This window comes from Electrona antarctica (genome assembly GCF_951216825.1).
Source record: "Electrona antarctica genome assembly, chromosome: 18".
NCBI lineage: Eukaryota > Metazoa > Chordata > Actinopteri > Myctophiformes > Myctophidae > Electrona > Electrona antarctica.
This window is the reverse complement of record NC_136799.1, coordinates 25,391,660-25,405,164: the sequence shown is the minus strand read 5'-3', so window position 1 is coordinate 25,405,164 and position 13,505 is coordinate 25,391,660. Positions and strand designations below refer to the sequence as shown.

Genomic DNA, 13,505 nt, shown 5'->3' with positions numbered 1-13,505 from the left:
TTGCTAAACCTGTGGGCTTATGCTGTGGCTTAGGAACATTATTCATCAGATTTATGTATCATGTATCAGAATTACCTGAACTTGTGCTTTTTTTCCAATAACAATTTAATTTCCATTACCCCATTGACATAACATACCCATGAATTTCTGAACAGGTAATAGACATGTTCATTTTCATAGGCCTAGTAGCAGAGGTGAAGGTCATAGCAGTGGTGAACAGAAACTAGTAACACCCATTTAAGTTATTGTAGGGTCAGTTTTTAAGAGGACATATTTAGGATATCGTCAAAACTGGCACTTTTGGCAACTAGTGTTGGTCAGTAAATGGCAATGAGAACAAGGGCACCTGAAAGTAAGTGAAATGGCTGATGGGTGCTTAAGGTGACCCCTAAGGCCAACTACCAACCCTGGTGCTTAAGGTGACCCCTAAGGCCAACTACCAACCCTGGGGCACAAATGACAGGAGGGGAAGGGGGAGGAGGAGGAAGACAGGAAAGAGGAGAGGTGACACAAAGGAACTTGGAATGTAACGGGTTAATCTGCTAAAGAGTCGCTCTCTCTCACGTGAACAAAGGAGAAAGGGGTGGGGGGGGGGGGGGTAAAGGGTGACAAGGGGGTGAGGAGGGGGAGGGGAATGTCGGGGGAAGCCATTCCCCAACCATCTGGATCTATTGTTTCAGAAGAGAAGGAGTGGAGGGGGGCACAGGCAGCGGGGGAGGTGGCAATGAAGACGGGGAGAGGGAGGGGTCACGCCCTCGGTGAGCAAGGCTGCTCGACCCCCGAGCCTTGGTTGCTTCAATATTAGCTGCCGTCAGAGAACTCTTACATCTCCAAAGACCAGTCACTGCTTCAGGACCGTGGTTGTCAGATTTAACTACTTTGAACAGGTTTCATGGATTCTATAGAGTCAATTAAACTTATAAAATATGTCTTCCAAAATATTGAATTTAAATATCAGGGCGACCAGGGTTTCAAAAACAATTAATTGTGCTTTGGGGCATGAATGCCCACCCCCCACATACATATAATTCTGTGATGTACAGCCTGGTGAATATTACGTTCCTAATACAAATGTAACAGAACAGATCAATTGAAATCAATCAATCAAAGCAAGCAAATCCAAAAACGATGTGTGTCACACACAAGACCATGGAATACATAATATAACACTCACCACCACCAGGAATGGAGGAATCCAGGAGGCTCCCCTAATGTAATGTTCTTCTCCCATCGAATCTAAACAGAAAGAGGAAGTGGGACAGAGGAGAGGTCACTTGTAGCTGTTGGAGAGAGGATTATGTCTGCAGGTGCAGGGGTTAAGAACATATAATCAGTCCGTCTCAGGTTGTCAATGGCTTCTGAGGCAGTGATACACATCTGACCGTCTTCCCCAAACTCTTTTGCTTTCTCTCTCAGTGCATGCGTGTGCTATTCTTACTTTTAACTTTCTGTATCCCCAATTAAATGAGCACTGCAGTAAAGAGACAGAGAAGGTAGAAGGGAGAGATGTGAATTTCTGTCGAATCCTGTCACAACTCCTTTGTTGTGAGCCAATAATGCCGCTTTTCCACGTCATGGTACCGGCTCAACTTGACTTCACTCTTACTTGGTACTTTTTTTGGTATGATCTCCATCAAGGTTCCAAGCTGAAGATAGCAAAGGCTGACAGGAAAACACTGCAGACTACTGCTTCAGGAAGCTCCCGAATACTGTAAAACTTTCAAACTAGCGGTTGTAAATGTGAAATTAAACAATATTGAGTAACTGCATAGTCCATTTCTCAACTAAATTTGACCAGAAACTGTTTTTGTTACACTGTACAGGTAAAATAGATATAATCTATGTTCAGATATGGATAACGTTACATTTTTATGAAACTAAGTTTCCAGGCAGCATTAGCTTTAACTTTAGCAATGTTTAGCATTCTCAGACTGTTGGATGTCACCGACGACCAGCTACATCGAGGGCTCCAATCTGCAGTGGAAATGTGGAAGACGAAGTAACACAGTAGAGTTAAGTAGAGTTGAGCCAGTACCAAGCAGTGGCAAAGTGACATAATACATCTCATTCACATTAAGTCTTTTACATTCATGAATTCTAAAGACCGTGATTTCAGATCATATTAGCTTGATCACAGAACTCTGTGACCAGTGCCCTCACCTTTTTCATATCCCGTCTCATCTCCTCATGGGAGAAGTATCAGAGCCTTCTCTACTTCAATCAACGTCTGTGTCAAGTCATTTTAAAAAGGAGACATGAAGAGGACTGGAGCTAAGTCATGGCTGCCAAGGCCCAAACCTGACCTGCGGCACAGTAGAATTTTGCCTACAGTGATAATCCTGGTTCAGACATGATTTTGGGAAACAATTTTATTTCGAGTGCACCTTTTGTGTATATATTACAATTACATCCATATGTTCACTATTTCTAAACGAGACCAGGCAATGGCCATTCTTCTAAAATGTTTCAAAGCCAATATTTTATCAGTAAAGCTAAATCTGTGTCTGTCATTATGTGATTAACCACTTAAGGCCTGGACAGAGTCCGTTTGAGCCTTACGCCGGGGTGAGTCAAACGCTCACAAAACACGCAAGGATTTTTTGTCCATACAGAGTCACTCCGTTGCTATTGTAGTAGGCTTCGTACGCACATATCAGACCAACATGCTCTGTGCTGTCCGTGTTTTATGGCCGCCTCAATGCTTTTCCAATGGAAGTCACGTGGTTTGACCAAACAGTTGTGTGTGATGGGGGAGGGGGGGGCAATCAAACACAAGTGTTTGGTCAAACCACGTGACTTCCATTGGAAAAGCATTGGGGCGGCCATGAAACACAGGCAAAGCACAGCACAGTTGTTCTTTATGTGTGTACGAAGCCGTAGAGTTGCGTCGCTGTGGTGAGTATTAATTGTGGGTCTATGTGCAACCAAGTATTCGTCCACTAGATGGCAGATTAAACTATGCAGTCTGCCATTTCATTGTCAAAGGAAGCCAGACGTGACGTTCATTACGGAGTGGATGATAATCTGCAACACGGTTTGTTGGTCGTGTCTGTAAACGGCAAAATTGTCACCAATTGGAAGCATAGGATTAGGAGACGATAAATTATACACAACTGTCAGCGCTTGTACACAAGCTGTTCTCCGCTGTAATTCCACTGAGTTCTCGTCTGAACACCAGGGCTGGACTGGGTCAAAAAAAATCATCCCTGACATATTTGGCCCAAAAACATATATTAAAGCAATGGGGCAGCCCATTCATTGGGCGGCCCACTGCCCATAACGTGGCCAGCCCAGGCCTGATAATCACCGTCTGCAAAGCAGTGCTTCGAACGATGAGGTCATGTTGTCCTGTTTAACTTTCAATGTGATATATCCATGCCATGATGCCGATCGTGTTTACGTTTACAACTAAATGTGCCGGCGATGGTGTCATCCTCTTTCAAGAGGGGTCGAGCAGAGGAGGAAAAGCCTTCTTGCTCTCTGGTGCTCTCAAGAGTTTATGTTGTCGTCTCCGCCAGGCTGAAAGGCATGGACCGTGATGGACGAGACTATGTTTTGCACCCTGTCCATTTGTCTGTTCGTCCCTGTGTTCTTCCATCTGTGGACAGCTAATCTCCGGCACCGTTAGCACGATAGCAGCAAAACTGTGCACACACTCCCTGGATTCCAGAGCAGAACCGCTGCCCCAAATAGCGCCACCAGGAGGCAACTAAACACATGTTTTGGCAGTACAGATTTTGTCCAAACATCATGCAAATTAGTACACATTTCTATACTCATTAAACAAAATGAGTCTTTCAGATTTTTTATATTCCATCCGCAAATCATGAACGCAGCATTTCGGTGAAACTTTGAACACACATTCACACTATGTTGAGGAACAAATACCACCCTTTTCACATTGCCCTATTATAGCGCCACCAGGAGGTCGATTTTTGCAAACCATTCGTTTTATATTTCTCCTTCAAATTGTGTGTAAACATCATGCCAATCGGTACACATTATTTCTATAGTCAACTGATCAAGACGGATGTGTCCGATTGGTGAATTCAGATTCCGAACATTGTTGGTCCACAATGACCTACCCGACCTGGCGGAGACCTGTGCTCCGAGGAACACTTTTTCTAGTTAACAGCCCTACGGTGTCACTGTGTGGTGGATGACATCTTACCTCAGATAGGAAGGTCTGTGCGGATTTCTGTGCTCCCACGTGTAGCAGGTACTCGTACACATATAATGCTAACCTGGAAGACAAAAGAGCAATATTTTAGTTTTTGTGAACTCCCAGGGCGTTATGAAAACAATCCTGACACACACACACACACACACACACCAATGTTTCCCATACACACATTATATTTGGGGCAACCCACCACAATATCAGGGAGGCACACCACAAATAGATTTCCCCAAACTGGCACAATATGATACCAGCAGTGCTTCTCGTGTTGCATATACACAGTCTTCCATGCCGCCAGCTATGTAAATCAAATCCACCCCAGGCTGCCACAAACACAAATAACCAAAAGAACTTGTTGTGTGAAACACTGACAAACCAAATGTCCAAATACTTAACCACATAAACCATAGCGTCCCTATATTCTGAGGCAAACATCTGCAAAAATAGCAGATGTAGGTCTAGGGTAACAACATGTCAAGATATGTTGGGAGCTTGTAGATCTGCTATTTTCAGCAGAGATTTGGTGTAGAGTGAAAAACAGAGGGGGCCTAATATAAGACCCTGGGGGACTCTGGGCAACAAAATATTTGAAGCTAAATAGCCAATGTTGCCTTTACATACCCTGATGATATACCCACATTAGGTTCTGGCGAATTCGCTATTTCCCTATCAAGATTTGAGGCCATTAAAAAAAAAAGAAATCAGTCATAAGATCATCAGGGGGTGTCTTGGGAGTAGGGGGGGTGACACATACGGTAAAGATATACCATGCACAAGGTTAGAGGAATTACGGTAATCCGGAAGGCATCGTCTGTTTGAGATGGGAGTTGGACCTGTTGCTTGCAGAGACGGAAAGATTTATTTGAGACTTGGGGGGGTTAATTTGTTATTAAGAGAGTTTAATAAAAGACCAGACCATTATTAAACAAAAAAATGCTTCCTTCATCTTTTAAAGAGGAAGTTACATTACAGTACGGAGCTCATGAAATCAATGCCCACATGGGTATATATATTAAGAAAAAGAACCTCTTGTATTTGGGAATCCTATGGGTGTTACCCAGATGCCAATGGTGAAACATTATAGCAATTGATTTAAAAAAAATTGGTTAAAAATGAAAGCTTTATATTTTGATAGAAATCATTGCTATAGTGTGTCTATTCAGCAAAGGGGTCCCTGTCTCTCTAGGTCTTTGATAAACAGAAATGGGATTTTCAGGTGGGTCACCGATTTCATCCAATCAGGAGAGAGTACTCATTTATCAGCTGCAGTTTTATAGTGTTCCGCTCATGTTCTGCTCATTCCCAATTTGTCTGCTCATTTCTTTGTTTTTGATGTTCCAATTTCACTTGTTGTATATTGTATCATTCATGTATGAGTTCCATCTCCTGATTGGATGAAATTGGTATCCCGGCCTGAAAATTTATTTTCCGTTTACTAAACAGCTGGAGAGACCCGGCCTCTAGTCTATAGCAAATATACAGAGCTATTGAGCCAACACATAATATAACTGATAATTACATTACCGTTAATATCAATGCCTCCTTAAACAACAACCCCCTTTTAAAAGTCCTCGTCTGTGCTTTGTGTGACATAATCAGTGTCATGTTGCGTTTAACATTATTAACACAATCCAAAATCATATCCATAACATCAACTGTGGAGCAGAAAGCTTATGGCATATTATGGAGAACAGGAGATGGGAAACCCTAATGGGGAACAAACTAATATCTCCATCCTGGTTGCTTGTGCTGCGGGGCTCCGCAAGCTGACCGTATGGTGAATATTATAGAGCGTTTTATATTGGTCTTACGTCCCACATACCACCTGGATTCGAACCACGGGTCTCCTGCATGGGAAACCAAACATCTACCGCTCAGTCAAAGGGGAATCCCCCTTGGGCAGGAGAGATATTGGCTTCTGGGCTACAGGCTGGGCTAGTAGAGCTACCCAGTACCCACACAAACACAACAGACCCAAGAGGGAGGGGGGACCCATGACAAATTTGTCACAAAAGCTGACAATATTTTAAAAGGCTTTTTGCCAGACTTGGTTTTCTTTTAAATTCACTACCAGTATAGTGGGCCACCAACACTTGGGGGGGAAAAATGTCAATTTACTGTGGTCTATTAACAGACAGCAGAACCATGCTGTGGAGTAGGAAACCCCATCGGCCTAACATTGTCCTCCTAACTCCTTCACTTAGCTGTGTTTAATAGGCTGTTAATGGACCATCAATCGACCGGCAGCGTGGATATGACAGAGCCCTGTGTGCCCGGAGCAGACTTTGCTCTGGCAGGCCAATAGACCCTAATGAGAGGGACAGTGGCTCAGTGTCATAGCCCTATCATTAGTCAATGGACAGATCAATGGGACACCGTCTTGAGATAATCAAGCTATCGTGGAGTTTGTTTCAACTTCCGCAAAGGACAGGGCTGAAATCTTCGAACTTCTGCAACACTGTTGTTCATGTTGTTATTGTTTAGCTGTTTGGTATAAAACTGCTGATGAGGGCCCGGACTGCTGGGCACTTAGGCTCCAAGCCTCCAATGCAGCCTGACAGCATTGAGCAGATTTCAAGTTGCGGACAGTGGACACCAAGATACATTAATTTTAAACTGTGGCATCCATAGTCTCCCTGCAATGAATACCAGTTACAGAGGAGGCTATAGACAGAGACTGCAATGAATACCAGTTACAGAGGAGGCTATAGACAGAGACTGATTGCCGAGAACAGAGAAATGTGTTTCAGGAGATGGGGTTTAAACTAAAGCGATGACAGAGAATTGAGTGTCATGATGCAAGGCTACCCCTGCTTTGATACTCATAAAACAACCACACTAACAATAATATTCCTTCAAGGCTTCGCACACAAACCCATGCTGCATGCACGCACAAGCTGACATCCTTGACTAAATACTGCAGTCAAAGTCTTCAGCTGTCTGCATAGTTTTAGAATGCTCCGCTGTGCGTGCGTGTGTGTGCACGTGCGTGTGTGTACAGTGGGCTGTCCTACAAGGAAGGGTAATAAATAGCCACGGGTGTTCCCCTTTCACAGACTGTCTATCACACAAAGATAACAAAACAACACATAGGCATGCAGACACCCAGACAGGGTGACAGACATAGGCAGAGAGCATGAACAAACAAACAAGAACTGAGGTAGTCTTGAATTCTAAACTTCCTGATATGACTTAGTTACACTACTTCATCTTGTTGCAATGTAAACATATCTATCATGTTACACAACAGAGACGCATCCGGCAGAGGCAGTACACCCCCTGCACGTAACTACTTGTTTAATTCAACACACACCATCAAACAGGTTGCTAGTCGTAGAAATGACCAACGCTTTAGGCTCAAGACTGTGGCTCCACATAGGGAGTAAGTCACTCGCGCTCTCCCACTCTTGTAAACACACACACACACACACACACACACACACATATACACACACACACACTTGACCACTTTAGCCAGGGGAATTTGACCACTTTCTGAGGCTCCTAGTGATTTGTAGGTCACAAAGCTCTCTGTGACCGCTGGTGTAGAGTGTGACTCACTGTCACTTGTAGGTCAGTCAAGGCACAGGCCACACACACACACCTGCGTGGTATTCAAACTGACCTCTTTTATCCCTGCTCCTCAGTACCATTTAGTGTACCCGTGTAGCTCAATTGGTAGAGCATGCCACTCACAGCACGTTTTAACAGCGGGCGACAGCCAGACGAATTTTCCGGAAGTGCATTATTTGTCAATGGGGCCCGGCAACTACTGGCGATAGAGGCGATAGCAGCCTTAGCAGGCGAACAGGCGATGGTCGAAAAGATAAAAAGAATTCATCTTTTGGGCGACGTCGCCCGGCGATAGTGGGAGATAGCCAATGAAATCAATGAAATTCAAGCGACGCTCGCCGTTGGTCTCTGAGGTCTCCCGCTGTTAAAACGTACTGTAACACTGATTGGAGGAGACTTCCTGAACCTGGACCTAAGTAAGTTTGGGACCAGTCAGTGAAGAAAGAACTATCACGTATAAAAGATATATGGTAGTACTGAGAGAGCTTTATAGGGCAGTGGTTGCGCTGTTTTAAGACCATCAGTGCACATTTAGCTGGGGACCCCCTGGAACTCTCTCAAGGACCCCTGGGGGTCCCCGGACCCCACTTTGGGAACGGCTGTTATAGGGGATTCACACTATGGTCCCGACCACTTTGCAGATGTTGTGGTAGTGTGAATGATTTTGACTTTTGTTATGAGCACAGTGATCAGTCCCATTAGCTGAGCTCAGACCCCTTAGCTATCATTACAACCAGTTACATGTGCTCAGAAATGCGATACAAACTCACAAATGATGTACGATCACCGGGATGCACGACGGCTCACCATGGACAGCGCTCAAACCTTTTGAGATACAGCGCTTTGAAAATCCTGTTACAATAAGAGTCTCAATGGAGCTGGATTTTAAAATCCCATAGCTGGCTCTCCATACTAACCGGAGCAATGCTAAAAGGTAAATTGACGGTCGCTGCTTTCATATATGTATACAGTTGTCTACGAACATACATGTAGTTGCACCTTTAGGTACCAATAGCCTAGCTACGTTTATAAACGTAGATAGCAGCAAAAAAGTTAACATACCAAGGATATGTCACCTGATGTGATGTCACCCATAGACATATATACGTAGACGCCCTTTCCGGCTCTGAGGCGCGTGTCACCATTGAAGGCACAATTTTCCCGACATTCCTTGCAAAGCATTAGCGGAAGCTTGTCAAGCCGGTCAAGCTTCCGCGTGCATAACATAAGTCCCGGAAAAGACGCGCTGTGATTGGCCAGTAGTCACTTGAGTGACAGCGAGAGACATGGAGGAGTCGCATGAGTGACGTCAGCAAATGCCTTCAGCACTTCTAAATAAGAAAGCTGCGGAGAACTGTTGCTTTGTGTTCACTCTTTAATGATTTCTGTTAGTAATCTAACCCCCCCCCCTGGCTCTGATGTTGTATTGTTAATAACGTTGTTTGTGTTTGTTTGTTTTGTTTTGTTTTGTATATTGTCATGACTGTTATAAAGATTTGTTTAAAAAAAAAAGCCTTCACTGCACTTCCGCCTTCATTGGGATACACGTCGCTCCAATGAACTGCAACGGCCAGTGAGGCATCTATTTTTTATAATATCTATGATGTCACCGTCATACAGACGAGAGACAATGTTACATTGCGCTGTTTAAGACCATCAGAGCACACTGCTTTAGTTGTGTATTGTTGTTATTATAACTCAAGGCAATGTCAGGAACACAGCCAAACTTTATTATTTGCTCTAAACTCTGAAAGTGACTCTTCTTCTGTGACATGACATTTTCTGTCTCCCAAAGCCCCAGTCCACAGCGCCCCTCTGAGGCACATAAGTTGAATGAAGTGTACCCGGGTGCACTGTTGAATCTCGGCCAATGTGAATCATGGCCAGCGGGGAACAGGCAACCGTATTCGGGAACGGTTTGAATCAAACAGACTCAGTCCGTCTCAGTGTGAAGCCCCTATTAGATAAAAAGGGGAAAAAGGTCTATGGAATGCAGGGATATGTTATATTGGACGGGCAGACGCAGACGCAGACACACACACACACACACACACACACACACACACACACACACACACACACACACACAGACACAGACACAGACACACACACACACACACACACACACACACACACACACACACACACACACGTTGAGCAAAACTAAAACTTTGACTTAAAGACGGTAGTTTAGAAGGTCTTATATCAGTGGATGGGAGGATTACACTGCAACCCCCCCCCCCCCCCCCCCTCCACACACACGTATATTAAATTTTCATCTGCAGCCTCTTGTGTGTGTGTGTGTTTGTGTGTGTGAGTTGTGAGGGGGCTATGTGTGTGCATGCACCTGGCCTACTGCATTATTAAAACACACAAGCTAGCTCACAGAGAAGAGAAGTTGGTGAAGAAGGAGTAGACCAGCAGAAGCAGTGGTATAATGCATTCAGAAGGAGTAGACGAGCAGAAGCAGTGGTATAATGCATTCAGAAGGAGTAGACCAGCAGAAGCAGTGGTATAATGAAGAAGGAGTAGACCAGCAGAAGCAGTGGTATAATGAAGAAGGAGTAGACCAGCAGAAGCAGTGGTATAATGAAGAAGGAGTAGACCAGCAGAAGCAGTGGTATAATGCATTCAGAAGGAGTAGACCAGCAGAAGCAGTGGTATAATGCATTCAGAAGGAGTAGACCAGCAGAAGCAGTGGTATAATGCATTCAGAAGGAGTAGACCAGCAGAAGCAGTGGTATAATGAAGAAGGAGTAGACCAGCAGAAGCAGTGGTATAATGAAGAAGGAGTAGACCAGCAGAAGCAGTGGTATAATGAAGAAGGAGTAGACCAGCAGAAGCAGTGGTATAATGAAGAAGGAGTAGACCAGCAGAAGCAGTGGTATAATGAAGAAGGAGTAGACCAGCAGAAGCAGTGGTATAATGAAGAAGGAGTAGACCAGCAGAAGCAGTGGTATAATGCATTCAGAAGGAGTAGACCAGCAGAAGCAGTGGTATAATGCATTCAGAAGGAGTAGACCAGCAGAAGCAGTGGTATAATGCATTCAGAAGGAGTAGACCAGCAGAAGCAGTGGTATAATGCATTCAGAAGGAGTAGACCAGCAGAAGCAGTGGTATAATGCATTCAGAAGGAGTAGACCAGCAGTGGTATAATGCATTCAGTGTGATAGGAGTGAAGGACAATATTGATCAACTTTATTTGTACAGCACCAGTTAGTTACACAGTGCTATACTGATAAGCGACAACAGATAAAGTGAAGTAATATTGTAATAAAGTAAACTGATCATGAACATAAAAACAAAGACTGTACAATAAGTAACACAATGAGAAAGGCGTGTCTGCAAATCCTTGGTTGTGAGAAGTAGATTGATAAAACTGGTCTGGCTATACAGAAGGTGCGGTTTTGTGTGTGTGTGCGTGTGTGAGAGGGGGGTGCCCTGAGGGGAGGAACAGCAGGAGGCAGAGAGGTTCATAGGAACAGTCGAGTCATGATGGTTAGGAGTGGAAAAGAGACAGAATTCAGCCTCATACCCATCCCAATGCTGGGGAATGGGACCACACACTCAAAATCAGTCTGGACTTCAAACATCCACCATCCTGCTCCTGTCCTCCTCACCTCTGACCTCTCCCTGGTTGCCCTACCTCCCTCCCCCGGCCAGACCTCATCTCACCCCTCCGACACCTAGGAGGTGACCCTGTGACCTCCCTCTCCCCTCCTGCCCCGTTATGTTCCCAGAAAGGGACATTAGCGCATGCACAGACACTGTGAGAAACCTCCCTGCTGCACACCGCCAGCCCAGTACACCTGACATCCTGCCCGAGGCTCCCAACAAAACCCCCTCTTTAAACATGGATGAAGTCTGCCCACCGTCTCACACACACACACACACACACACACACACACACACACACACACACACACACACACACACACAGCTAGTCTGAATGTCTCAATAATTCAACACTGAAGTGAGGGATGAGGACTTTGAGGAGCGGAGTATGGGAAGTGAGAGTTATGGGGGTGATAAAGGCATGGAAATACAGAGGAGGAGGAGGGGGGGTTAAAGGATGGGGTGGGTTCAAGCAGGGAGTTTGTGATGGGACTGTATGAAGTTTAGGTGATGAAACACTTGCTGATAATCGCACATGTTTACACGAGTAGTGAAAACTTTGTTCGGCCAACCCACTGACTGGGAGAGGGGGTCAGATGAGCACGTTTGTGTAGAATGTCTCCTGTCATATTCTGTATACATCTGTTAACGTATTCAACAACATTGCAAGAATAACTGGCATTAATTGTGGACACAGTGTGAGGCTCTAAGACTGATCAAATCACACTAAAGTTGAATGAAAGCATCCACAGGTTTTGTTCGAGGCAGAAAGTAGGAACCTGGATAAGTTGGCAGCCCAGCCATACATATACAGCAGCATTTATTTATGATGCAATTAACATTGACAATTTTTAGATGATATAACATTTTCGGGTTTTCTGATGAACGTGAATGGGCTGAAGCTGAACACTGGAGACAGCCAGGGATGAAAACGTGCGGGTTGTGAACAACAGGCATTGGTGGCATGCATGCAGACAAAGGGATTGGTGGTGGTGAGCTGCTACAGTCAGCTACCCAAGCTAATGCCAGCCAACTTGTTCTATCACAGCCGTGTCAACAGAAAAAGACAGCCAATGTGACATTAATGTGAGAGAAACGATGAGCGTGATCCCCGCGTAATCCGGAACTCGGAATGGTAAGGACGAAAGCAGTGTGCGGGGCAGAAAAGTTCTCGGCGCAGCTCCCTCCGCTTGGAGCTCCTGACCAAAACACTCATGTGTGGATACAATGGAACGAGAGAGAGAGCGAGAGACGCACCAGACAGACATGCAGCATTTTTGGAACGCGGCGAATTTAGATCGCGTTCCTTCGCTACTTTGTAACAAAGCCCGAAACAGCTGTATCCTATTTTTATCTGCTGCTCAGCGGGCAACACAAAAGCTAGCTAGCAACAATGCACGGCGTCACCCCAATGAATGTATTGTTCCTCAGTCCTCACACAAGGCGATGGAGAGATGGATGGAAGTGGGATCCCCATTATTATTAACGCACCACAGACAACCCCATTGCACGTCGTTAAATGCACTATTCTACACAAACACAGACAGACACACACGTGCAGGAAAGCATTGTTTGCGAAAGTGAGGCAACTCAAAGACAACTATATAAAAGGCTTGCCTTTTGCACCAGAGAGAAACAAGACAAGACAAGAGTGAAACTGGTCGAGTAGCTTAGCTGGTAGAGCTAACAGCCATGCAAAGAAACTGGTTAAGAGTTGGAGGATGCAGAGACGGAAAAAGTGGCACAACATACAACACAGAAACTAACAAAACAATCACTTTTTGCAGTACGCAGAGCAGCCAAAAGAGCTGAATGAACATGCATGCACCTTTTGGAGTGAGTGAGTGAGCTGGTCTCACATCAGTTAGCAAGTTTAGCTACCTAGCACATACTTAGCAGGATCTGTGTTGTGACAGTGCAATAATTCACTTACTTTTCTCTTGCTTGGCTATCGGAGGGGACCACAGCTCCTTTACCCTTGGCGTACATGATGGAGACTGTTTTGATACTTTATTTTATCCCACTCGACACCTGTCAAAGGAAGCTACCAGGAAAACCTACTATCTCCATAGCTACCCAGTTAGTGTTGGCTCTCTCTCTCGCTCGCTCGCTCTCTCTTTGCTCCGGTTTCCTTTTT

At 44.8% G+C, this 13,505-nt stretch overlaps 1 protein-coding gene across 3 annotated transcripts in view; it reads right to left on the bottom strand.

The window, feature by feature from the left end:
• Positions 1-13,505, bottom strand: part of LOC306942520 (single-stranded DNA-binding protein 3-like) — a 51,000-nt gene that overhangs the window by 37,380 nt on the left and 115 nt on the right. For all 3 annotated transcript variants that reach the window (XM_079528464.1, XM_079528461.1, XM_079528462.1), the window contains exons 1-3: positions 13,302-13,505; positions 4,172-4,244; positions 1,175-1,236 (exon numbers count right to left, since the gene is read on the bottom strand). The exon at positions 13,302-13,505 is cut by the window's right edge and continues 115 nt beyond it. In XM_079528464.1, coding sequence (XP_079384590.1) covers positions 1,175-1,236; positions 4,172-4,244; positions 13,302-13,357 — 191 coding nt within the window. In that variant the 5' untranslated portion in view covers positions 13,358-13,505. The remainder of the gene's footprint in view (positions 1-1,174; positions 1,237-4,171; positions 4,245-13,301) is intronic.